The sequence below is a fragment of the Anas platyrhynchos genome, chromosome 2 (assembly GCF_047663525.1).
Source record: "Anas platyrhynchos isolate ZD024472 breed Pekin duck chromosome 2, IASCAAS_PekinDuck_T2T, whole genome shotgun sequence".
Taxonomy (NCBI): Eukaryota; Metazoa; Chordata; class Aves; order Anseriformes; family Anatidae; genus Anas; species Anas platyrhynchos.
This window is the reverse complement of record NC_092588.1, coordinates 22,286,604-22,312,773: the sequence shown is the minus strand read 5'-3', so window position 1 is coordinate 22,312,773 and position 26,170 is coordinate 22,286,604. Positions and strand designations below refer to the sequence as shown.

General features: G+C 36.5%; 1 protein-coding gene across 8 annotated transcripts in view; it reads left to right on the top strand.

Moving 5' to 3' along the window:
• VPS13B (vacuolar protein sorting 13 homolog B) overlaps positions 1-26,170 on the top strand; it is a 465,257-nt gene that overhangs the window by 248,105 nt on the left and 190,982 nt on the right. For 6 of the 8 annotated variants that reach the window (XM_072034434.1, XM_072034433.1, XM_072034431.1 and 3 more), the window contains 6 exons: positions 1,602-1,808; positions 15,378-15,549; positions 16,542-16,656; positions 18,778-18,919; positions 20,596-21,001; positions 25,347-25,458. In XM_072034434.1, the coding sequence (XP_071890535.1) occupies positions 1,602-1,808; positions 15,378-15,549; positions 16,542-16,656; positions 18,778-18,919; positions 20,596-21,001; positions 25,347-25,458 (1,154 nt within the window). Of the gene's footprint in view, positions 1-1,601; positions 1,809-15,377; positions 15,550-16,541; positions 16,657-18,156; positions 18,224-18,777; positions 18,920-20,595; positions 21,002-25,346; positions 25,459-26,170 lie in introns of all 8 variants that reach the window. The other 2 variants (XM_038173544.2, XM_072034435.1) reach the window with 1 other exon arrangement.

Genomic DNA, 26,170 nt, shown 5'->3' with positions numbered 1-26,170 from the left:
AATCCCAAGAAGGTCTAAACTCTGGATTATCTGATGACAAACCTCTTCAGGCTGTACAGTAGCGTGCATGTAAACAGAGAAGTTGCATCATTTCTTCCTTTATGTCATTTTGGGGCTTTATGAACAGTAGCATAATTAAATTTCTGGAAGCCCTGCTTCCTCAGGAGAAGCATAGCTTAAATTATCCTTTCGTCTCTTGACCAATAAATATTTTGAGGGAGGGGAGGCTGCAAGCATGTATGATTTGGATGCATGCCTGTATCCTATTAATTTTCTAGAGATTGTTTTGCCAGCGAAGTGTCAACACCAGTTAATATTATATTACTCAATCAATCAGATGGACATTATTAGTTGATCTTCCTGAGTTACATGGAAGAAACTCAGGAAAACTTGGAAATTTGTGAATAGCAATTTAAAGGCTACCACTGCATATCAAAGTGCTACAGACATTAAACCTTTTAAAGTGAAGCTAAAAGAAGTTTGTTTTTATTTTATAAGTGAAAACAGCTACCATTATTGTTTGTCTATAGATTGCACCATGTATGAAGATTTAAAACAAAAAAAATAAAGAAGTGCTCAGAAGTTTATCTCCTGTAAGGAAAAATTCTGTCAAAAGTGTGTATGACCTGCTCAGTGTAAGCCTTGAAACTTCAAAAGAAAATCCAAGATGGACTAAGAAGGTTTTTATAAAATTCCAGCACTTCACCTCTTAAGAAAGGACTGTAGCATGTTCTTTGAGACTTCATCACACACTCTCACGCACAAAATCAAGTACTGTTTTATATCAAATGTAGATTGACAGCAGTGTTTTCCTGCATCTGTTCTGCCCACATAAGAAGCCAGCTTCATAGAGTAGATGTGTCCTGAGGCTTAAAGTTCTTATAAATATGAGAATTTCCATTTTTTATAATGGCAAGTTGGGTATGGTATCCAGCTGTGGATCTGCTTATATATTGTTTGCAGTTTTCCCTGAGCTTGTTTTATACAGTATATTGCAGTATGTTGTCATACAAATTCCGTGATTAATGCTTATTTACAAAAACTTATGTAAATATCTTAGAACTGAGTCAAACAATGTGCAAGTTAAACAGTGTGTTTTCTGAATATTGGAATGACATATGCCAGGAGACTGTTGAGTTTAATAATGATAACAGATAAACATAGAACAGTTTCATGTGCTGCATGGGATCATTATTTTAATGCTATTTAAATGAACAAATTTTGTGTTGCTATTATTTTGTAAAGTTTATATGTTTGTGTTTTTCTAGAGGCAGTATCTATACATATGAAGTATGCCACAAATTACCTTTGTTTAATTGTTAAAATTTATGTTAGTAAAAGTTTTACAAGCTTGGATTATTGGCTGTACTTTTATGAACTACATACTGGATTATTAGACAAAGAACAGATTATTTTTATCAAAATCACTATACTGTGACTGCTGCTAATTATTTTAGTTGCAATGTAGTTGCTTATCAGAACGTTATAAATTCTGAGGATTTCAGTTCTACATTTTTAAGTCTCACTGGAGGACTTTGATTTTGATCATCTTCCTCCACCTTATTAAGAAATGCTTCCTTAATGTTTTTCTTTTCTTTCAGGTGCAGCTTTTGTATGAACTGGCTGAGATTACAAGTAAAGTTTGGAATAAAATTCAGAGGAAAGGAATTCTGTATCAGCCTTCTGTTTATCCTGAAACCATGACAGGACCTGCTCCTCCTAGCTCTCCAGTTAAAAGTAGTGTTGGTACCGCTCCACCAGATACCAGCACATACAGCCCTTCAGCTGACATTGGGACCACTACAGAGGTAAGTTTTCTTTAAAAAAAAAAAAAAAAAAAAAAAAAGAAAAAAGAAAAGAAAAGTCACACGAATACTGATTTACAAGATGTGGAGTTCAGTCAAGTACAAATGAAAAGGATCAATAAAGAGCAGTGGTGTCCGTATGGAAAGTAGCTTTGCTCCTGATCAGCTAATAAAGATACATCTACTCTTTGGTGTAGGAAAAAAAAATGGTTGCAGTATTTCTCCTATTTCTTTCATTTGTCTGGATTGTTTCTCTTTGAATTGAATGAATATTAACTCTTCTAAGAAAATTATGGTTAGTATTTTCAGGTCAAGAAGCATAAGGTATTTTTCAAGTCCAGAATTATTAGAATAGTAACTGGTATTTTTGAAGTACCTGTGGTACCTGTGCTGCATGTGAGTCATTCCAAATAGCTTCAGGCAGTCAGCCTGTTGTATTGAAGCCAGTCAAAATGAAGACTGAGACATTGCAGAGCTGCTGCATGTAGTCTCTATTGACGAGCCAGAAGAGGTACCAGGATGTGGAGACTCCCAGGGGTGGCATTGCAGGTTACCCAGTTGTGCGCTCATGCCAGATCCATCCAGGCACTGTTATCCTCCATCCATGAGCTACTTCGGGAGCTCTGCTTCTTCCAGTGTCCCAGCTGTCCCACGTCTCAGGGGTGTTTTGTAACTTTGTCACATGGGGATTTTGGTATGCAGCTTCAAATATGAGAAAGATTGGCTGCTTGTTTTTATCTATTTCTGCTTCCTTAATTTGTAGCACTGTGTAACTGCCTGGAGCAAACTGGTACCTGATCTTAATCTCTGTGTGTGCCTAAGACTAAAATGTTATTTTGAGGCATGGGAAGGACTTTTGCTTCTTTCCCATGCGAAGAAAAGAAGGCTGATTCTTCCTGTCAGCATAAGTACATTGTTAAATGTCATCCGTGACCATCATTAGCTCACCAGCTAGCTGATGCATTAGAATGGTGGGTCACAAGAACCTGTGCATCTGAATAGGCCAAGTATTTGTGATTTTCTTAGTGCCCCTCACAGGCTTACTAGTTACATTAATTAGTTGGCCTTGTTTGTGCTTCATCGGGGACCTGTAAATGCATAAGATGAGATGAAGGTACACTGATATTTTATAATATGGGTGCAATGCTCAATTCTTTCCTTTCTCAGGATAACCACAGTGATTTAGGGGTACCTGGAAGTTCTGAGACAGTCAAATACTTGGCAGTTTGAATGCTAACTGCAATTCCATAGTTTAACAACATTGGACCAGGATTGCTTTGACCCTATGTGTAGCTTGTATTAATTCCAGGTCTTGGAGAGAATAAAACAGTGATTGGTAGTGCTTACTATAACATATGCATGACATGCATGCACATACATACACACAAGTAATTCATTAAAGGGTGTTAGAGATGAAGCTTTAGTTCTCTAGTCATTTCGCTAAAATATTAATTTCTAATTTCTTTCTGTGTGCATGTGATCTCTGTTGCAAAAATCTTGCCATGGATACAAATTTGAAGGAAAGCAATAACAGTAAGAAAACAGTATGTCCACAAAAGTAGAATTTTTTCACCTACTAACATCAACTTCCTTTTACATTAAAACCAAAACCCACCAGCTTTATAAATAACAATTTGTTTTTGACCCTCTATATAGACAGCAGTATTTAGAGTACATGCTGTACTTAAAGAATTACTTGAAACTGATTCAGTAATTGTTTTAATCCATATGTTACCAAGATTATTTTGGCAATGTGGGTTCAAGTTCAGCATTCACATCCTACTACTTGCAAAATACTGTTCATCATTTATTTCATTTTCTTCCTATTCTCAACAAATATCGTGCTCTAGCTAAATAAATTTTCTCCTGATCTAAGTGAAGTTTGGTGAAGTAGCTAACAGAGCAATAGCAAAATTTGTATTCAGCCTTTTCTACTCTGAAGCTAGGATCAGCATCTCAGTCTTGTTAGAAAAGAACGTTGTATTGAAACACTTGGCATTAATATTGGATTTTTTTCACAATAGGGGACTTAGAGTTGACATAGCACTTTACAACCAAGATTTGAAAATTGCTTTGAAAGGAATGTATCTTTATGCTAGACAGTATAAATAAATTTAAAAGATTGATTATGCTTGGAGGATATTATTATTTAAGGTATAATAGAAGAAAAAAAAGATGGAAACAGGAGAAAATCTTTGTGTGAAGCCACATAGATCATATGTCTGAAAGACTGATAGAGGAATTAAGCTCCTGTCCATCTCCATTCAAAGCTCTCAACCCAAGGTGTTCCATCTGTGGCCAGAATAGGAAGGCAGTCCAGAAGAAAGAGCAGGCACAAGAGAGATGCAAATACACTGGCAGAAAAACAGACTGAGGCAGGTGTCATTTGCTTAGTGGAGGCAGTGAGGTGGGAGAACATACACGTTTGCACTCCGAGAGTTGCTGGCAACTGCTCAGTGTCCACGTGGAGATCAGTAGTGAGTGATGTTTCTCACTATTGGGACCAGCAATATTTAAAATCTTTGTTGGTGACATGAACAGTGAAATTGAGTGCACCCTCAGCAAGTTTGCTGATGTCACCAAGCCGTGTGGTGTGGTCAACACGCTGAAAGGAAAGGCTGTCATCCAGAGGGACCTGGGCAGGCCTGAGAGGTGGGCCTGTGCAAACCTTGTGAGCTTCAACAAGGCCAGGTGCAAGGTCATGCATCTGAGCCAGGGCAATCCCAAGCAGAAGTACAGGCTGGGCACAGAGTGGATTGAGAGCAGCCCTGAGGAGAAGGACCTGGGTGTGTTGGTTGCTGAGAACCTCAACATGAGCCAGAAATGTGCGCTTGCAGCCCAGAAAGCCAGCCATAGCCTGGGCTGCATCAAAAGCAGCGTGGCCAGCAGGGCGAGGGAGGTGATTGTCCCCCTCTGCTCTGCTCTCATGAGACCTCACCTAGAGTACTGCATGACATTCAGCAGTAGAGCAAGTCCAGAGGAGGGCCATAAAAATGATCAGAGGGCTGGAACAGCTCTCTTATGAGGACAGGCTGAGGCAGTTGGGTTTATCCAGCCTGAAGAAGAAAAGGCTCCAGACAGACCTCACTGCAGCCTTCCAGTACCTAAAAGGAGCCTACAGGAAAGCTGGAGAGGGGCTCTTTGTCAGAGACTGTAGTGATAGGACAAGGGAAAATGGCTTTAAACTTAAAGGAGTTTAAAGATTTAGATTAGGTGTTAGGAAGAAAATCTTTACTCAAAGGGCGGTGTGGCACTGGCACAGGTTGCCCAGAGAAGCTGTGTCTGCCCCATACCTGGAAGTGTTCAAAGCCAGGCTGGATGGGACTTCGAGCTGTCATATGGAATGATTTTGACTTTGAGCAACCTTGTCGGGTGGGAGGTGTCCCTACCTAAGACAGGGGTTTGGAATTAGATGGGCTTTAAGGTTCCTACCAACCCAAACTATTCTTAGAATCATAGAATCAATGATATGTAGCTAGATATGTGAGGTTGTTTGAAGTTCTTTTACAGAAATGCAAAATGAAAATTCGAAGGCTAAATTTGGTATTGTCAGGAAAGGATTCACAAAGTTATTTAAGCATAGGAGGGTAATATTTTTGGCCCAGCAGTTCATGAGAATCTTAATCCATTTCTGGTTCACTGGGTGGGAATATTAAGTGTATTGTGATTAAGTTGAAAACCATATGTAGGGCATGCAAGGATTTACGTTTACAATAAAAAAAAAGAGAAAGGAGAAGGTTTAGAAATACTGTGATTGAAAAAAAAAAAAAAGATTTGGAGAGAATCCGTGGCATGGAAAGTCAAGTAAGGGTTTAGATTCCTGTGACACTGGTAGCAACAAAAATGCTTTATTTGAATTTGTGGGCGCTATTAGCGTTTATAAGTTCTCCCTTGATATGGGTCTTGTGATCACTTGAAAGAAGTTAGTGGTGAAAGTTAGTTTTGCACAGTGAAACAAAAATAAATCTCAAAGCATTCTGAAGGTATGAAATGATCTTTTGTGGATCATCTTCTGAAAAGTAGCTAACATTGTTCCTGAGACTGCACAGTCCTGATGTCTGTGAGTTGTGTATTTCTGCTGGGGGTAGGAAAGGGAAGGAGGGAGGAGAAACACACTTGGCCAACCAGCGAGAAATAATAAAAGGAACCATACTGTCTTCTTACAGTTCTAATGGACTATTTTAGACAATATAAATTAAATAATGGGTAACATAATGGTTGGCAGTATTTCCACAACACATTTTCTTCTGCAGTTGGTGGCTGTCTCTGAACTTATTCAACATATTTCCTAGTATCAAAGTACAAGCTAGATTTTCATTAATGACATGGTTGCGGTGCAGTTCTTTGAGGTAAGGATTGTTGAAAATTAAAGAAATGCATTGAAAAATAAGCTAAGGAATATTCTCGCTCATTCTTTTTAACCATTTGTCTTTTGAGAGTAATTAATTACTTAGTTTCCTTGTTTTCTTTTGCTAATTCAATTACAGTCACCATACCTTGCTGTATGTAGTGTGATCATGAAATTCTAATTTGAAGAGGTAGGATAAGAAGATGAGAGAGGGAGAACCTGGTCTCTTCTGCTACCTCCAGCTGCTACTTTGGACTATTTTATTCTACTGAAAACCTTAGGGATAGTCTCTGTATAGACTTTATTTGAAAAAAAAAGTAACTTTCTTTGTATGTTCAAGTATGCATGGTCTCCTATTATAGAAGTAAAGGTGCATCTGAGAGGTATCTGTACAGAGAGGAAGTGTTGTCCAGCTATTCCTCTGCCCCAGCAGTAGTCAAAGTAAGCCAATAGGCCTTGCAGGCAAGAAATTGAGACAGATTTTTTTGATTGTTTTGTCTCCTGTGAAGTACAGCAGCTAGTTCTACCTGTCAACTTGCCTAATGGGCTACAGATGTCGGTTTGCTATACCATGCTATTTCTAGTTAGGCCAAGGTTTTCTTGTGGGTCTGGTGTAAAAGCATAGTCCTTCACAGTCTGTCTACATATGTATCATTGCATATGACAGCTATTTTAGAAATAAGATTTTATCTGGAGACCCCATTTGTTCATAAGAGTGTAATTCGTGAAATCCAATCAAGTATTTTAAAACTCAATTGCATTATCTTGTTGAGAGATCCCTCAGTTGAGAGCTGAGTATTTTTCAGAGTGCCTTCTGAAAGAAATAATGTGAATTTCAAGAAAGTGTAAAAGAAGAGTGGGGGGAGTAACCAATACTTATCAGCTCTATATATATATCATGGAGTACTCTTCAGTACTTCTAAGTGTCTTCAAGTACTCTTCAGACTGGTACGGAAAATCTGAGCCATGGAGAGGGATTGCTGTTTGAAGAGGAGAAGGCAGAAGTTATCTTTAATACCTCACAGAAATAGTGACTGTAGGAACTGGGATGTCAGGAAAGCTAACCAACTGAGAATACGTCATACTTCATGGAAGCAGAGTATGAATGAATTCCATCAAGGGATCAGTAAGTGCACACAAGGCAGTTAAAGTACTGGCACTCACTGGCCAGGAGACCTAACACCAACAAAACCTTGCTTGATCTCTGCCTTGATACTGGCAGGTCTGAAGACAGCTTGCAAATACTCTGAGAAATAGAAGAATATTTTTCTTTTAATCTCCATTTAAATACCATGTACTTCAGTTCTTCACATTCTCTAAAATGCCATTGTTGATTACTGACAGAGGCATATTGTGGTCTTCAGAAATTTGAAGGTACTTTATATCAGCTTAAAGTTAAAAGCAACGTGGTCCTTGTTGTTTGAACTGGAAGATACCATCCTATGTTTGTCAGTTATAACTTGTATTCAGCCTACTGTAACACTCGGATTTTTCATGAAAGAAATGGAGGGGGTGATATATCAAAATGGAGTGCATCAGCCACAGTTTAAGCTTTGCAGCTATTTTTATAGCCATTATTGCAGACTAACAGCAACAAAGCATATGGAGTAATTAAACAGTAATATATTCATCTACAGGTTTGGCTTAGGGACGTTTTCCAAGAATTTGGGAAATCTCGTTTGTGTTTTGTTTATCAGAGTTTTTATTTTGTTTACGTGTTCCTACAGTTTTTAACATTGAAATTTTGCATTCTGTCAAACAAAAATAATTCACTACAATAGGTACATTTTTTTTTAACTTCAGAGGTTTTGCAGTTAATGTATTATTTTGTTCTGTGGGAGACATGATTTCTTTTAAAAGCTGCTTTCAGCTGCAGAGGACTTGCTATAAAAGAGTAAGAAGAAAGCAAACTCTCACAACTGTTTGTATTAAACAGTAAAAGAAGTAATTTGTTTATATGGTCCCTGGATGATTTATATTTTAAACTGTATATAATTCTTCCCATGCTGACAGGTTGATAGGGAATACTGCAGTCCAGTGCAGATAAAGCTACCTAGCTTACTGAATTTTAGTCTGGGTGGTGGTAAGACATGAGAGGCTTATAAGTACTGAAGGGATGGAAACAGTTAATCATTTTTACCATCCCTCCTTTGGAACAGCAAGAGCAAAGGTAGTACAGACTACAACAGGCCACTTGTTACTGTTTACTTAAGTACAAACAGTGGTAGAAGTGTTTAGTCCTTGGGGAAACTCAGTGATTGAGCAAGAACGCAGAAGTTATTTTGATAAGGCATAGCAGTAGTGTGGCCAAACTGTGATCATCCCTGAGCTTTAGGCAGGCCAAGGATGAAGGCCTCATATGTTTGGTTCTTCCTGATGAACAAAGATAAATTCTGCTAAGAAAATAAACTCAGTATATTGGTCAATTTGCAACAATTGGTGAAAGAATTAAATTGTATATTTTAGGACTTGGCATGAGAAGTTGTGGGAAAATAGCTCAGTGTTTCTGACTCTGGCTTGATTTTTCTGTGGATCTGGAAACGGAGCGGAAAATTAATGCATAAACATATTTAACAATACCACGCTGGGTGCTGAAAATGCAAAACGAAAATTGAAACTGCATGAGAAACAAGAGCACAGTCTGTCTTTTCACTTCATTTTCTTAGTTTTTCAGTGAAAAAAATTCTAAGAATTTGAGCTTATTAAAACAACAACAACAAAAAAGACTTCAGCTACTGCAGTTCATCACTTTTTCAATTCCTATGACTCTGCCCAATGGTTTAGGATACAATACCATTGATATAAAGTTTAGAAGAAATAGAAGAAATGTAATCTCCATTTTTCACCGCAAAGGATAGCCACATAGCAGCTTCTGCCTTCAAGTGATCCATCTGTATTGCTCCTGCTACTGAGAGAGAATGGGCCAGTTCAACTGTTTATGTATGTTTGAGTGGTAGAAAAAAAAAATATGGGTAGTATGTTCATATTGGATTGCTGAAGTAGAAGATAGGAGGAGCTTGTAACCTTTGACTGGGACATAGCAATGAGCAGCTGGGGATGTCTGTTGATAAGCTTTTCAGCTGGCATAGCTGCAAACTGAAGAGGCTATCTCTGTAAGCTTCAGCTGAATGCAGTTTTAGCTCTGTCATCTAGCTGGCAAGTGCAAGTGGTAAAACACATAAGTGACTTGGAATACCAGGTGAGCAACCACTAGCCTGAGTACAGAATTGGGGAGCAAAGCTAAGCATGGTTGAGTTGAGTCTTTGGTTAGGTTTTGCAGTCTATGTGATCAAACAAGCCCTAAAATGCTAGCAATTGCAGGTCCAGGTGTCAGACCCCCAACTTATTCTGCCAAGAAAACAGCTCCTTGGTGTTACAGCTCTGGCCAGAGGTTCGTAGTTCTTTTATTTCTGATAGCATTGCTTGCTTCGCAGATCAAGATGCTTATTCTTTCTGCACTGGTGTTTTATATCAACAGCCTCCGCTTGATTCCTAGATATTCAAGGGCTGGTTTTCTTTCTACATCTACACAATTATGTGCTACAGCATTTGAATTTGTTTTAATCAGTCCACCTCACGCTACAGAAATTCACGTCAGAAACATCTGCAAATCAGACGAGCATAAGCACAAACGTAACTGGAATTGTGCCAGTGTAAGCTTCGCTCCAGCAACATCAATGGAAACTGCAGGCACCTTGGCCTCTTTTCCTCACCTGTATATTTTTCAGTTATAATATATCAGATATACAGCCTGTTCCAAAGCCTTAGGTATGTAGAAAAGGAAGAAGCAGTTTCTAATGATACATTGAGGCCTGTAACTGTTTTTTGATAAAAATTCATAGATTTAATGGGCTTGGAATTTGGTAGGGGACACATTCCCTAAAATTCAGGGTTTGCTGCTTTTAAATTTGATTACACATTCCTGAGCTAATTTGCTGTTTATGTATGTCTGGGTTTAAGCTATATAACAGTATCTGTGAGATTCTTGAAGAACTACAGTTGCAATTAACCTTGTGTCAAAATTATCAACTGGCTGATACTTTTGCAAAGTGCATCATTTAATAGCTACAGAAAAATAAGCTTCAAGAAAAGTGTGGGAAAACAGTTGCCTCAGTTTTCTGCAGAACAAAGTTATCTGTATCCTCAAACCACTAAACAAAAACAGCTCTCTGTAGAGGGAAAAAAAAAGTTTAAAAAATGCATGAAACATCTGAACACATTACATTCTGAAAAAAGAAGAACCAAAGTGAAAAATTAAAAAATTGCCATGGTGGCAGTATGTATGTGCTGTTAAGTGCACCACTTAATGTTTAATTTACTACTGTTGTCTTCTTTTTCTTTTTCTTTTTTTTTATTATTATCAGAAATGTAGAGATCTGCCAACATTTTAGAACAGAGTTGATTTTCATACAAAAAGCATTTTGGAACATGTCTACTGTGACAGTGAATGGGGAGGGAGGGGACTGTCTCTCACTCCTACCCCCTCCATCACAGTCTGTAAGTTGCAGTCTAGCAAATGAAATGTGCCAGTAGTATGAAAGGAACTTTAAAAATGCTCCAGCTCAAAAAAAAAAAAAAAAAAAAAAAAAAAAAGAAAATGCTTTTTATAAAATGAAAAAGAATAGAGAGCAGCAGATCAGTCCACAACACATCAATATTGGTTTCAACTTTGACTTGAACTGAAAATAAACACAGTCTCAGGTTTAAACAAGTATTGTTCCTCCATTTCCTTGACCTTTAACTGGCCTGCATTTCTTGATATCCTGTGAAATTCATCTGAGGATATCAGCTATGGCAGGTTGTCCTTGGCTGGCTGATTCCTCCACAGCTGCCTGGCTTACAGGATCCCCCCTTTTCTAAAGTACTCTCGTCTCCAGACAAATGGGACTCCAGCAACAGAAGCATCATCTTTTAGGAGTATCATTCAAAGGCTAGTTACAAAGGTGTGGGAAGTTATTGGAAGGCAGTGTGTCAAAGAACTGTTCGGATGAGTTATACAAAAGACAAAATGAGAAAGAAATGTGTTGGCAGAAACTGAAACTCTCAGAGTAGATGCCGTGCTGAATGATGTAAAACTGCAGTCCTGACATAGGATGAAGCTTCTCTGATGAGAGAGGATCTTGCAAGTAAGAACTGATTAAAAGGGGATTCTTAAATCGCTGTGTTCATTCAGGCTCTGGAAGAATACGTTTCTGCTCCTGCTTTTTATATCTTTGCATAATAGATAGCTGAGGGGAGGCAGGTTGGAGTCAAACTGAGGTGTAAGAAGGAAATGCACGTGTAGTAGAAGCATGCAGCCTGAGAAGAGTACGGGGATGCTGTCTGGATGTGTAGGGGTGGGATCATAAAAGCCAAGTCACAGATGGAACTGAACTTGGCAAGGGCTGCAAAGAACAAGAAGGGATTCTAAGGGTACCTTGGTTAGAGAAAAAAGTCCAAGGAAGTATACCTCCTCTGATAAATGAGAAGGGAGAACTGGTAACAACAGACATGGAGAAGGCTGAGGTAATCAACAACTTCTTTGCCTCAGTCTTCACTGCCAGTTGGGCTTCCAATGTCTCTTGTTTCCCTGAACCCATAGACAAGGGCTGGGGGAGTGAAGTCCCTCCCACTGTAAGCAAAGAGCAGGTTTGAGACCACCTGATGAAACTAAACAGTTACAAGTCTATGGGGCCTGATGCCATGCATCCCAGGGTCCTGACGGAACTGGCTGATGTAGTTACCAAGCCTCTCCATCATACTTGAAAAGTCCCGGCTGTCAGGTGAAGCCTGTCCAGGTGGAGGCCGGTGATGAGTGGTATTCCTCTGGGGTCTGTCTTGGGACTGGTGCCACGTAATATCTTTATCAGTGACACAGATGGTGGGATTGAGTGCACCCTCAGCAGGTTTGCAATGATGCCAAGCTGAGAGGTGCAGTCAATACAACATAAGGAATGGATACTATCCAAAAAGGACCTGAAGAAGCTTGAGAAGGGGGCCTACGTGAACCTAATAAGGTTCAACAAGGCCAAGTGCAAGGTGCTGCTTCTGGATTGGGTCAATCCCATACATGAGGACAGACTGGGAGAAGAACTCATTGAGAGCAGCCGTCTGGAGAAGGACTTGGGGGTTCTGGTGTACAAAAAGCTTGACACGAGCCAGTAGTGTGTGCTTGCAGCCCAGAAGGCCAACTTCACCCTGGGCCGCATCCACAGAGGAGATGCCAGCAGGTTGAGGGAGGTGATTGTCCCCCTCTGCCCTTGTGAGGTCCCACCTGGAGCGCTGCGTCCAGGTGTAGGACCCCCAGCACAAGAAGGATGTGGGGCTGTTAAAGCAGGTCCAGAGGAAGGCCACAAAGATGGTCAGAGGGCTGGAGCACCTCTCCTGTGAAGAAAGGCTGAGAGAGCTGGGGATGTTCAGCCTGGAGAAGAGAAGGCTTCAGGGAGACCTCATTGTGGCCTTTCACTACTTAAAGGGGTCTTACAAAAAGAATGGATAAATTACTTTTTACTCAGGTAGATAATGAAAGGAGAAGGGGTAATGGTCTTAAACTAGAAGAGAATATGTTTAGATAAGACATTGGGAAGAAATTCTTCCCTCAGAGGGTAGTGAGGCACTGGTGCCCTATCCCTGGAAGTGTTCAAGGCCAGGTTGGGTGGGGCTTTGGGCAATCTGGTGTAATGAAAGGTGTCCCTGCCAAGGCAGGGGGGTTGGCATTGGAATTAGATGATCTTTAAGGTCCCTTTCAACCCAAGCAATTCTTTGATTCTGTGGTTGCCAGAGATAATCAGAGGATGGCAAAATGGGATGTTGCTTCCTTGCATATATCACTTTCCTTACAATGGAGGCTGCCATTTCAGAAGAAGCAGTAGGGACTAATGCTGTATGGTACTGGAGAAGTGGCTGCTCTCCCTGTATCCTTTCAGATGCTGGGAGAGTGCCAGGCCCGACACTTTCCATGGTAGTTTCCCAATTTTTATTTGTTAGTAATATTAATGTACAGGCTATGTAAGAGAAAAACAGGAGGAGGATGAATAAACAAATGATAAAAGCAAAAGGGCCTTGCTAAGTCCCTATCTTGGAGAGGGATTTCAGGTGTTTTTGTATAAGGAAGTTCATTCAATGAGAATACTGTGTAATGCTCAAACAAGAAAGAACAGGGAGGGAAGCAAGAAATGGAGGAGAGCTAGTAAGCCTCAATTAGCAGCTCATTTTCTGTAGTTCTCTGTAATGTAACAATTTTTCAAAAGACAGTCACCAATGACTCTACAAGTAGTCTGTTCAGAGCTGTAAGCAGTTGAGCTTACACCTGGTTTCATGCATTTGTTCAATGCAAAACCACTGTCAATGGGAAAATTAAGGGTGAAATGAATCTTAGTTTTCATATCAGCGCATCATACTATATCTGCTGAACTGCTCCAGATACTGTAGTCTCACATTTAGGTATTCCTTTCCAGTAACTTATCCTAGGTGCACAAGCTTTCCTTTTGTCGTGTGAATGAATATCTGGAGGGATAAGTTCTGTATGTCAGCGATTTGACAGTGTTCTTATCCATTTTAATAGGTATCAGTAGGTTTTTAAAGGATAGAGGTAGCTGCACAATGATAAAATACCTTTGTTTTTCTATCTATTTGTATCCTCTAAAAGTTTGCAGGGAAAAAAAAAAAACAGTAAATGTTAATCTGAGTGACTTAAAGCTGAAAGCTCAAAGTAGAAGCTGTCGTTCAGTGTTTCTCTGAAGAAGATGGAAAAAGTAATCGTATTCTTCATTATGTAATAAATTCTAATGTCAGCTGCTCCATTTGGTGTCTATCAAATAGCCCAAAGTCATAATATGCTGCGTACAAAATTTCTGAAAGATTTTGACCTACCTTTTTGTCTTGTCTTACGGTTGGGATGGTGATAAGAGAACGTGTATACATGATAGAAATCCTGTAATTAAACCGTAGGCCTGAGTTGATTGAAAATGTGACTTGTCAACATAAATGCTTCCATATGAGCTATTTTGCTTGGTCTGGGATAAGTTCTACCCATCCAGAAAATAGATTGCTAACAGAATTTCCATATTCACAGTCTTGGACTGCAAAATGAGTCAAGTAATGTCAGGTTTTAGATTTTGCTACTGAAAGTAAGTTTTTTCCAGAACTGAAGTGAGTGTATTAGCGTATCTTGCCTGACAGATTAAAGTGGATTCAGTCAAACTGCAATACCTTCTATGTGTGTCTGATTTTAGACTGTTTTCCATTTAAATCATCATGGTTAATCTTTAAGTAAAAATCAAAATTCCCAAGAATGTTCATCATAATTTATATTTTGTAATCCGCAAAGCATTCATTGAAAGTTCAGATGTTTATTGGTCTGTAAATGTTAAAAGCAACTTGGTCTTAATGAATCAAAGTGGCAATACCTTTTTCTTTTCCATTTATGCTTTAATCTTGAGGGAAACTCTCAGCATTTGGTGGGGTTACAAGTGAAGGCGCTGAGGATTCTTAGTGGCTTCTGGTTGACAGTGACTTGTGAGTCAACTCCATTGGGTGTAATAGGCTGTAAATGCTAAGAGCTGAGAAGCAATTATGCTTTTGCATCTTTTTCTCTGGACCCAGTAAGTTCTGGCAATGGAAAGTTGTGGTGAAGTTCTCTTGCTGGTGAATTTTTCATTTGTCCTATGAAGAATTATCATAACTTGGTTGCAGGTCTCTGATAATAAATTTTCAGTGTATCTTTAATAAGTCATGCTCTTTTTATGAAAACATAGACTTCTATGTCTTATTTGCTGAGTTCTTAATATTTTTGGGAATGAGCAAGGATTGATTAATGGTGGCAAAGAAGCTTCTAAAAGCCCATTTGTTAACAGATTAGAATATTTATATATCAGAATATGTGTCAGAATATTCCTGTCATTTCCTGTAAGATGGATGTAAGCTATTGAGTAAAGCTCCCTATACCAAGTGGAATGAAGTCACTGAACCATCACCATTTTACCATAAAATCTTGGCCAAAATCCATTATCTCTGCCTAAAAAAATAAAATAAAAAAATAATAAATAAAATAATATACTTTATTTTTTTCCTGGTGTTAAAAAAAAAAAATAAGGCTTAATTCAAATGCACGGTCAGTGAGTCTGCTTGTATTTCTATGTATATAATTAGTTGGGTCTACATCACTTTAGACAGAAGAAAAAAAGAAAAATGGGCAGTGGTGAAAAGCAAATATTCTTTTCTCAGCTGTTACTTCTGTTTTATAGGGTGATTCTCTTCAGGGCGGTGATGACTCTCCATTCTCCGACTCCATTACATTGGAACAAACAACAAGTAATATTGGAGTCTCAAGTGGACGTGTCAGCCTGTGGATGCAGTGGATGTTGCCAAAAATTACTATAAAATTGTTTGCTCCTGACCCTAGAAATAATGGCACAGGTATTCAACATTTTTTTTTCCCTTAACATTCAATTTTAAGTTCCATATATTATTTTACAATACAGTATTAGCTACAGAGCATTTATTGGTAATATTAGACATTATTTAATACAAAAATAATTGGTTGGATCAGACCAACAAGCTGGAGTTAGGTTAGTGCATGTAAAAATAATTCAGCATTGTTCTTTGGCATAAACTTCCATTTCCATATGGAAAGGTAATTATATTAAATTGGAAATAAGTTAGTTATTTTACTTAAAAGAATACTGCATTTTTGACTTAATAGCAATCATGTTCCATTTTGATATGATTTAGTTTTGTGTGTGTCCATCTATAAGCATGTAGTTTTGCATTGATAAATTCAAAATAATCATCACAGTATAATCCCTAAAATCATTGGAAGATTGAACTTCATATTAAAAATAGGAATATGTGTGGAACACAATTAGCTTTTTTAAAAATTGAGATTACACTGATTATCATCTGGACAGTAATTGTTTGAAAGGGACTTGTATTCTGTAAATGTACTGAAAGACTTCAGGTATGTTTTTGTTAGGAAACACTGCTAAGTAACAATTAACGTTGTTAATCATAGAACTGTGAAAATATTAGAAGACTAGTGATTAAATTTTCAAAGAGATATACTTGAACTTTTGATAAAAATAATTACATGAGAGAAAGAAATCTCAAGTGTTGTTAGAGAATATATCTTGTCAAATATCTTTATATTTTTACAGGAATTATACTATGAAAACCTGAACTAGAAAACCCATAGATAAGTCTCTCTACACTTTTGTATAAAATAGTTCGGATTATAGAGTTTCTTCTGGTTCCTTTCATTTTGACAGTTGAATAAAAGTGTGCTGTATGAAAAACCTCTGAGTTGAGTTAGCATCATCCTATTTATGAAACATAGTGTCCCAGGTTTATCTCTATGCTTTCAAAGTTACAGGTTTCATATTAATGTTTTTTATCTCCTTGGACTATTGCAGAAGTTTGTGTTGTCAGTGAATTAGAAGATCTCAGCGCCTCAGTGGACGTGCAGGATGTGTATACCAAAATCAAATGTAAAATAGAAAGCTTCAACATTGATCATTACAGAAACAGGTAATTCCTGGGAGTTACCCTGTTATAATCTCAGTGTGAAACGAGGCAGATTTATTTATTTTTTTTACTTCTTCTTATTTCTTAACTTGAATTTAAGATTTTTGTTGAATTTCTTTTAAATGAGATAGATGTTATCTTTTTAAGTAAGCAAAACCAGAATTTCTTTTTCTCAGAATTGTATCCAATTCTGAAAAAGTAACGCACATGGAAATCATTACAAATTAGGATAGCATTTTTTGCTTCTCTGTTGGTCCATTGACAAAAAACATTTCTTTTAGCTGAACTTTTGAATGGGAAATTTCTTACATATCATTTCATGACACATTACCTTTATCAATTTGCCAGTATTTAGTGTTTTGTGGTGCCATGCTTTTACATATTAAAAAAAAATTGCTAACAAATCAAGTTATTTCTTTTGCCGTGCTTCAGCAACACAGTAATGGAGGGAAGTAAGCTGATCATCTCTGTTTCTGTGGCATGGTACAGTGTTTTGCAGAGAAGCCTGAGTAAAATTTCAGACATTAATGTCAGCCAATATGTCATCAATTTTATGTACATTTAGGCTGGGAAGTTAGAGCTACTATATATCTTGCCACTTAGCAAATCTTGTTTAGTTTGCTGTGGAGATGTAACTGTATTCATTTGGCACCCAAATGCACAGTGCTGTAGAGATATCTCTTATAGCACGTATTGGCCATGAGCACACAAATGAAAGGTAATTATGTAGTGTTTGATCAACTGGGTTATTGTTTGCTGTTACAGCTCAACAGGTTCTAAGAGACAGAAATTGAGAGGAAATAGGATAGCTGTTGTGTTATGTCCTGGGAGAAAAATATAACTGAAAGCTTTAGAACAATTCTTTGGCACTGAAAATGGCAAAACTATTTAGAAGCACAAATCATGTTGACTTAAGAGCCTACGAATGCATGGTTTTATTGGACATTCCTTATCCTTGCCTGTGTAGGAAGGAGATTTAATATCAACTTAGATAAGTTACTGACATTTCTGAGACTTTTTTCTAATCAACAGTCTAAAACAAACAAAAACAAAATCTGATTCCTGTTCTTTTGCTTGAGTTACAAATATTATTGTTTGAACACATGGTAATATTTGATAATCAAAGTTTGTACTTTATTTATTTATTTATTTATTTATTAAAGCAAGTCATGCTGCTTTAAAGTGCTTTAGAATCCCAGTAGCAGACACTCTTAACAAGCTGCATTGTCCACAGAGTTTGTGCAGAGCTTGAGAGAGGATACCTCACTTCCAGGAGTACATGTATAATCTTCCCATTGGAAAAAAAAATCAATTCCAGAGTATTCTTGTTTCCTAAGTCTATATTGAAGTTTCTTTATTTTTTAAAGTCATTCCACGTGGCCAAGTTGTTACTGTTCTCATTTACATTTCATAATCTCTTCAGGGTAACCTTCTCTGTCATTAAATTTCTATGAACTTAAGCCAAAAGCAGAGAATAGATAAGGTGAACATTCTGTCTTCCAGGCCAGGGGAAGGCTGGCAGTCAGGACATTTTGAAGGAATGTTTCTACAATGCAGACAAAAGTCTTTGGTGAGATTTCTTTAGTAACCTAAAGTGCTTACCTGAACAACTCTTCCTAAACAACATAGTTTTCTCTGTTCTTTTGTATGTTGAAAAGAATGATTACAAGAACTACAATACAAAGCAATATTTTAATTCATAATAACTTGTTTTTCTAAATAATATTATGATTTTATAATGTGTTTGAGTATAGTTTTTCATTCACAATTTCTTGATTCTTGTCATCATTCTCCTCTACATTCTGTCTGCTGAAAATCCAGGGGTAAGTCAATTTTCTGTAAGTAGGAGTCTATTATCCATACTTTTATTTTCTTACGTTACCTCCTCCTGCAATATGTTGTCCTTTCACATAAAATTTTAAAAAGTTTCTTTTTTAATACCATTTTTTTGCTTTATCTAATTGAATTTTGACATTTTAGGAGAGAGTATGGCATAGGATTTGTGTTGCAGTTACATAGAACTGGGCAAGTTTAATGTAAACTTTTTTTTTCTGCTTATGGTGATTTTCTTTTTTTTTTCTTTTTTTGTCTTCCTCTCTTCCATGCCTCGTTCATTACCTCAAGCCTTGGGGAAGATTCTTGGTCTCTGGGGCAATGTGGAGGTGTATTCCTTTCCTGTACTGACAAGCTGAACAGACGTACCTTGTTGGTTCGACCCATCAGCAAGCAGGACCCTTTCAGTAATTTCTCTGGCTTCTTTCCCTCTGTAAGAATCCTTTTTTTTTTTTTTTTAAACAGGACTTCCACTAACAAATGCCAGTTGGGTTGGGTTAAAAAATGAGATAAAGTTTTTTTAAAAAAAATCTCAATTTCATCTAAATACTTTTTGTACCAGATATATTTATTGTGTATGTTGATTACATAAGTTGTGCTTTTTCCCCGCTATCTTTTAGTAATAATTTGTAGTCGTTTTTGACTAGATAGGGGTATAAGGGTTTATGGTTCACAACCCCATGCATAACAACAGTCCACTGAAGTCAATACGATTTATCTATATTAAAAGTAAGCACATACAGTAATGTTCAGAGACTAATAGAAGAGCCAGTACTGAACACTGCATTTTGTTCATGTAATTCTGATATGTACTTGGGGATTTAAATGGTTTGTATTACTGCAGTATGCCATTGTGCAACCTTTTAGAATTACTTTTTATAATGATGATTATGCAGCAATTTACAATTTCATGTTTGTGTCTGTCTTTTGCCTGCTTAGAACAGTACTTGTTGAGTCAGAATATATCAGTGTGAGATATTAAAAAGCTTCTTCTTCTTACTCATTTATCCTTGAAAGACTTTATATATAATGGCATTTGGCCCTTTGTCTTCACAAATAAATGAGTGTATAGAATCTTTATATGTTAGTGGAAGTTCTGTGTGGTCTGATTTTTTTTTTCTTCATGAATATTGATTGGTAATACTTTATCTTATTCTATTTGTTTCATATCTTATAGAAAAATCTAACTTCCTAATTTGTTTTAATTCACTTAATCATAAAAGCTTCAATTTTTTCAACATTTAAGCTACATTTAATCTGTGTATCCTGTTTATCTAAGAAAGAGAAGTTTGCTCTATTAATGTGGTTTAATCTACTTTAAATTATTTTTAATTTAATTTGAAGATGCTGAAAAAAGCAACTGCTTGCACAATGTATTTGCTTTGTTTTTGTGCTTAGATGATTGAAGGTAATGTTTGAACAATCACAGAGAATTCTATCAAAAATGTTACAATTACACTGTTAGAATAACAATTACACTTAAAATAGTATTATTTCTAGTTACTGCTTTTTTGGCAGTTTTCAGTCACTAACAATGTATAACTGAAATCCCAAAGACTTTCAAAGATAATATCAAAAATTCAATATATGTCTTCTGGGGGTTAAGTATCTAATTGTAATATTTATCAAGGAAATCTTTCTAAATGAACGAATCTGTTATTTCTGAACGACAGTGTAATATATCCCTATTTAAATGATGTGCTTTAAGATGTTACAGCTATTCTCTTAAAATACTTAAAATTGATCACGGAAAACCAACTGAATTTTTAGAGTATTTACTTGATTACTCATGTTTGGAGGGAGTAAAGTTATCTCAGCATCAAAGGGTTGCTTTAGCACCCATGGTGTTTGCACATACGTAAAGGACAGTGAAAGCAAGTAAGATTTACTTCTAAAATGAAATGGATATCAACATATGTAACTGACTGTTACATATAATATGACACGCTATGAGGTGAATTGTCCATCAAAAAAAAGGAAAAAATTTCTTCTGGGGTTCAGAGAGGGTAGAAAGCTATTAGGAAATACAGGACCTTAAACATCTTAACTAACAGAGAATTGACTGATGATGTATGTGTACATTTTTTAATTATTTTTTTTTTGAAACAGACAACTGCAAAACTTTTAGATGGCTCACACCAACAACATGGATTTCTCTCTCTAACTTACACAAAAGCTGTGACAAAAAATGTCCGTCACAAACTGATATCACGAAACGAACGAAGAACGTTCCATAAGCTGTCCGAAGGCCACACTGATGGTTCTCCTCACTTTCTTCATGAGATCCTTCTCTCAGCTCAGGCTTTTGATGTGGTCCTCTGTTTTCCTTTGCTTAATGCAATCGCAAGCATTTTTCAAGCCAGGTTGCCAAGGAGTCAAAAGGAGAAAAGGAAATCACCCGGCCAACCTATGAGGAGTCATACTCTGACGTCCCGCAACTTACCTCTGATTTATATCAACACTGGTGTCATAAGAGTCTTCTTCCCCAAAGAGGATGACCATCATAATGCAGAAGGTAGACTATATTATGTTTTAACATACTGTGCAGTTCAGTATTGCAACCAAATGCTCTAACTTCGTTATCTTGCTGGCCTTACTGTCTTTACATTTAGAATGATTGCTTGGGTCTTCAGAATTGTAAGGGGCAGAGGTAGAAAACATCTGTCATTCATCCAAGAACTGTGAAAAGAGGTTGCAGTTGTTAAAAAGAGAGTTGCAGGTAGTGAAAAGAGAAATGGAGTTCTGCAACAGTGATTCTTTTGTCGGTTCTTACTATGCTGATACCAGTAACGTCTTCCACACTCTCCATTTTTGGAAGAGGAGTCTAAACAGGAAGCTTTTGTGGAAATAGGCACATAGGAAACCATTCAGTAGTGAAGCAGGTCCTGTTTCATTTTAATTATTTTCTGCAAACTGCACTTTGTGATTGTTGCCCAACAGCTGATACAGTTTATCATTTGTTTAATAACTCTTAGCTGAAGTTATTCAAACTCCCTTATGTAAGAAGCTTCCAGTTATTTACAAAATTCTGGATAGCATAAACTGTTCTTTCAAACAACAGTAATTAGCCATTTGATCCATGAACAATGCATTTTTCTTTTAAAAAAAAGTATTTTTCCATCCTCCATAAAATATATTTACATCACTATTACAGTCGTTGCACATAAATAGATGCTGAGGCTAAAAGTACACCTAGTAACAGCAGGAATGTGATTACTTCCATTAGCAACAATTGTTCTAGAAATTAAAAAATAGATACTTTACTGGTATCATGGTATGTTTCCTGAAGTCTTATAGGTATGTGTTGGTTTTTGTTTGTTTGTTTTTATTAACTGTTTTAGATTATAGCAAATGATATAATACTAAGAATATAGATTTTTTGTGATTGGGTTGTGTTTTTTTTTTCATAACCTAATTGCAAAAAGTGCAGACAGTGAGAATTTACTTGAATCATTTGTTTGCCAGCATCTTCTACAATTTTCCAAGTGGGAATGGTGCAAACACAGAAGATAAAATTAGACTGGCTGTGTTGGCAAGAAAGAATTATGATTCTGGTTAGAAGGGAGTTCTGGGGCATGCTGTTAAGGAGTCTTTTTGGAAGTATTTTTTTTGTGGCTCTATAGCTGCACACTTCGTTAGAAAGAAATTTTAAAAAATCTTCTGTCTGTTTGCCATTCCTTGTTTAATTACCATTCCTTGTTTCAAAACACTTGCAAAATATATAATGCCTATAGTTAAACATGAATGTAGGTAGAAAACATATGTATACTTCTAAAGAATAATGCTAAAGATTATCTTTACTAAACTAATAACAAAGTCAATTAATCTCTTCCAGTGGAAACTTCTGAAATGTCATCAATATGAAAATCAGTTCCATTCTCCTTTCATTTCATTTTTCAGTCCCCGTTCTTCCAAACTTTCATCTGTTTCTGAATTGAAATAACTCACTTCTATCTTCTACTGCTTATTATCTTCAAGCCCTATAGAATTTAGAAACAATAATGCGGTGTAAGTGTTGAACATGACCCATGTTACAGGTGTGCTAGATCAAAATTGTTAAATATCATGGATATATACACCCATATGACTTCATTCATCATCTGTTGATTAAGAGAGTTTAGTCCAAGAAGAGTTGTGTGATTGCTGCAATATAAGCAGAGAAGCAGTGATCTTGGTTTGTCTTTTATTCCATTGTCTGCATCTCATACCTTATAATTAGAGGTAGTTACCTAAACAATTCTCCCACCAAACACATGTAATTGTGATTCATATACAGAAGTGTGGTGCGTTTTTGTTTTTTAAAAAGGCAAATTGTTCTTTAGTTTTTCAGTCCAAAACTGAACTTCTGAAGTGAAGTACCCAAACATTAAAAAAATAATCAAAATTGTAGGTTTTTTTCCTCAGGAGTTTACGCACTATATAACTATATATAACAAATAGAAAGAAGAAATACTGTATGACAGCCACTAAAAATCCAATAAAAACATGTAAATTGCATAAAGCTGATAAGTGGTACAGACGACGAAAATCTGCATCTGGCTGGTTTGAGGACAATAAAAATATTTTTAATATGTACTAGGAGCAAAATATCAGGACTCACTAGAATGGACATGATAAATTTGTTGATAGTGAAAAAGAAAAGGCAGCATGCCGAATAAACGTATGTCCTGCATTTGTAGGAGTGATATATTCTTGTCACATGAGCATGACTCTGTACTTTGAAGTCTGTCATAACATCTGGTCTGTAACATCCTCCTTGCTTACTATTAAACAGTTTCAAATCGGTCAGACTGAATAACTTGTGCTCAAGGATCTTGGTCTTCTGAGGTTAATTTTTAACATGCCTTGGAATAGCAGGTTTTAGACAGCTGAAGGTGTACCTGTTAAAATGAAAAGTGAGATGTTCAAATAAAATTAAGAGAGGTAACTTTATTTCTCCATTGGAAAACATAAAGGAAAAATCTATTACAAGATTCAGTTAATAAAGATTTATATTTACGACATGATAATAAGTATGATTTTATAGAAAATCAGTCTGCTTAAATACATCTGATTTCCATTCTTTTACAACGGATACAATTCCTGTTGATAAAATGTTTGCAAAGATTTGATATGCTTAGACTTTCTTAAAGAGTTTAACTCCATGTCTCTTGGTATTCTAATTTAAATCTATCCCAGTTTTATGTCTGTGGAAATATTTAAAGACTAAAGGTCTGAAAAATTATTTTCAGTTGGGAGTAGTAAGTAAAATTGCTAGTAATGTGAAAGTAAATATTAAATCATTGCTGTAAGAATTTCCCAGGAAAGATAATGTTAAGGACTCTATAGGGCACGCATCTGGATCACTGCACTTACAGCACTGCTTGTAAGAAGTGTGATAATTATTCATATGCTAAAGTTACATATCAAGTAGAAGATTATGCAGACTACATCTTCAGGACTGGAGGCTGTTTCCTGGAAAGCAGAGGCTGAAAAGAGCCCGAGAGTCACAGTGGACTTACTGAAAAGAAAGGAGGGAGATAGCTGTTCTTCTGCAAAGGGCAGATGACAGAGTATCATGTCCATTTCTAGTACATTTCTAGTACGTTTTTTCCATGTTTCAGAAAGCTAATAGGAGATTTCATAGGTTAGTGAATGGAGATAGGGATTCGTCACCCTAAGTCATGACTCAGATCATCACTCATCACAAACCAGATGAAAATATTAATGCTTGTAATTCTTTCTGGTTTAATCATAAAACTTAATTTCTTAACCTGAAGTAAAATTGTACACAAAAAAAGCATGCCAGCCTTAAATAATAATAATAATAATCCTAAAAAACTTACATAATAGAGACCATAATGAATAGTTCTGTGTTTATTTGGCTTTGCTAAGTGTCAGAGCCAAATGACAATTCTTACCCTAAAATATGTTTTATTAAAAACCAAAACTCAGAATAAGGCATTTGCCATAAAGTTACAGGTAGAATCTGAAGTATATTTAATATCGAATTGAAAGATTATTTTGAATTAGTAACAAACAGGATTTTGTTGTCAACTTAACTTTTTCTACCCTTGTTCTAGCAACCAAAGCATCTGTATATGATTTTTGATCTGCTTTGGGGACTGAAGGATTTGACTTTTGCTTTTTAAGTAGATGGGGTCCTTTTAAGCAAATCCCTTATGTTCGTGTCTAAGTTATGTGTTGTAGCTTAGCTTGTGTTACCATTCCACTGCGTATTTACTGTGGTATCCCCTACAATGTTTTCAAAATATTGTATTGGAATTTCTGTGAATCCTGTGATTTTTATTATTATTATTTTTTTAATATCTGCTTAACAAACTCATTGTAAGAGAGTCTTGCTGAATTTTCTTGAACATGGGAGCAAGTGTGATATTGTTCCATCTTTGCCATGTGTCACACTGGTGTTGAAGTGAACCATTGCACTTCGGATGCTGAACTCTGAGCCTGCATTACATGTTCTCAGGAGCTTCCCAACTGTCCGGTAGTCTTCTAAGCAGAAGCAAACTTCACAGAGTTTGTTTACTACAAGACGTGGAAAAAAAAAATTGAAATGAAAAATCTGTTAGAGAAAATAGAAAGTCACAGGTCAGGATTTAGTTGCATGACAAAACTGTGGGTGAGTTAAATGACAGTAATTTTGTCTTTTATATATCACAACAACAATACTGTTTTTACAGGTGCTGTTTTTTTTTAATTACTTTTGCAAAGTTGTTGCTCCTAAGCAGAACCAAATCCTTAACAGACATTCTTATAGGTGGTTCTTTTTTTTTTTTTTTTTTTTTTTTTTTAAGAAATAATTTTTCCATGCTATGTGCATTTGACTTTTAATCAAACACATATTTCTCTTCTAACTACAGCTAATCCAGCAATTAAAGAAGACACTTTGGTTCTCAAGATTGGATCTGTCTCTATGGCTCCCCAGGCTGACAACCCTCTTAGCAGAGCTGTGCTCAGAAAAGACATTTATCAGTAAGTGGTGGGGGAAGGGTTTGGTTTTTCATAGTCTCAGAAAAATTCATTTTGGGAGAAGTTAATTGATCAATAAAATGGGTACGTGCAGCCTGTAAAAATACTTTTCACATACAATCTTTTGATATTCAAAACCAGGTTTTTCTGATTTTCTTCACTTGTGGGCTTTCAAATCCATTTAGACAAATCAAGTTCTTCTGTGAAGTGCTGATGAATAACAGAATTTAAATGTCAAGTCATTACACAGCTTAAGCTCACAGATGAGAACATTTTCAGAGGCTTTCTTTTATTCAGCCACTAAATTCACCTAAGAGAAAAGGAATTTTTTGTGACTACCAAAATGCTCAGTAGCTATATAGTGTGAAGGAGATAGATCTTAATAATATAAATGGTAAACACATATTCAAACCGTAGGATTCTTGATGTCACATAGATCAAAGCTGTAAAGGAAAGCAAACTTCTAAGGAACTCTTTCCCAGTAAACATACTTTCTGTGAAAATGTCATGCTCTGGATTGTGTCACTAAGTATGTGCAAACCACACTAATCATATATAGGCAGCAAAACTGGGGAACATATGTAATCAACATGATAAAAGTAATATATGATCCTTAGTAGAGTTGGCACTGTTGCCAGACATGAAAGTATGGTTGCAAATAATACCAAGTGAGAAAAGTCACAGAAATACAGATGAACAAGTGTCTTATACTTCC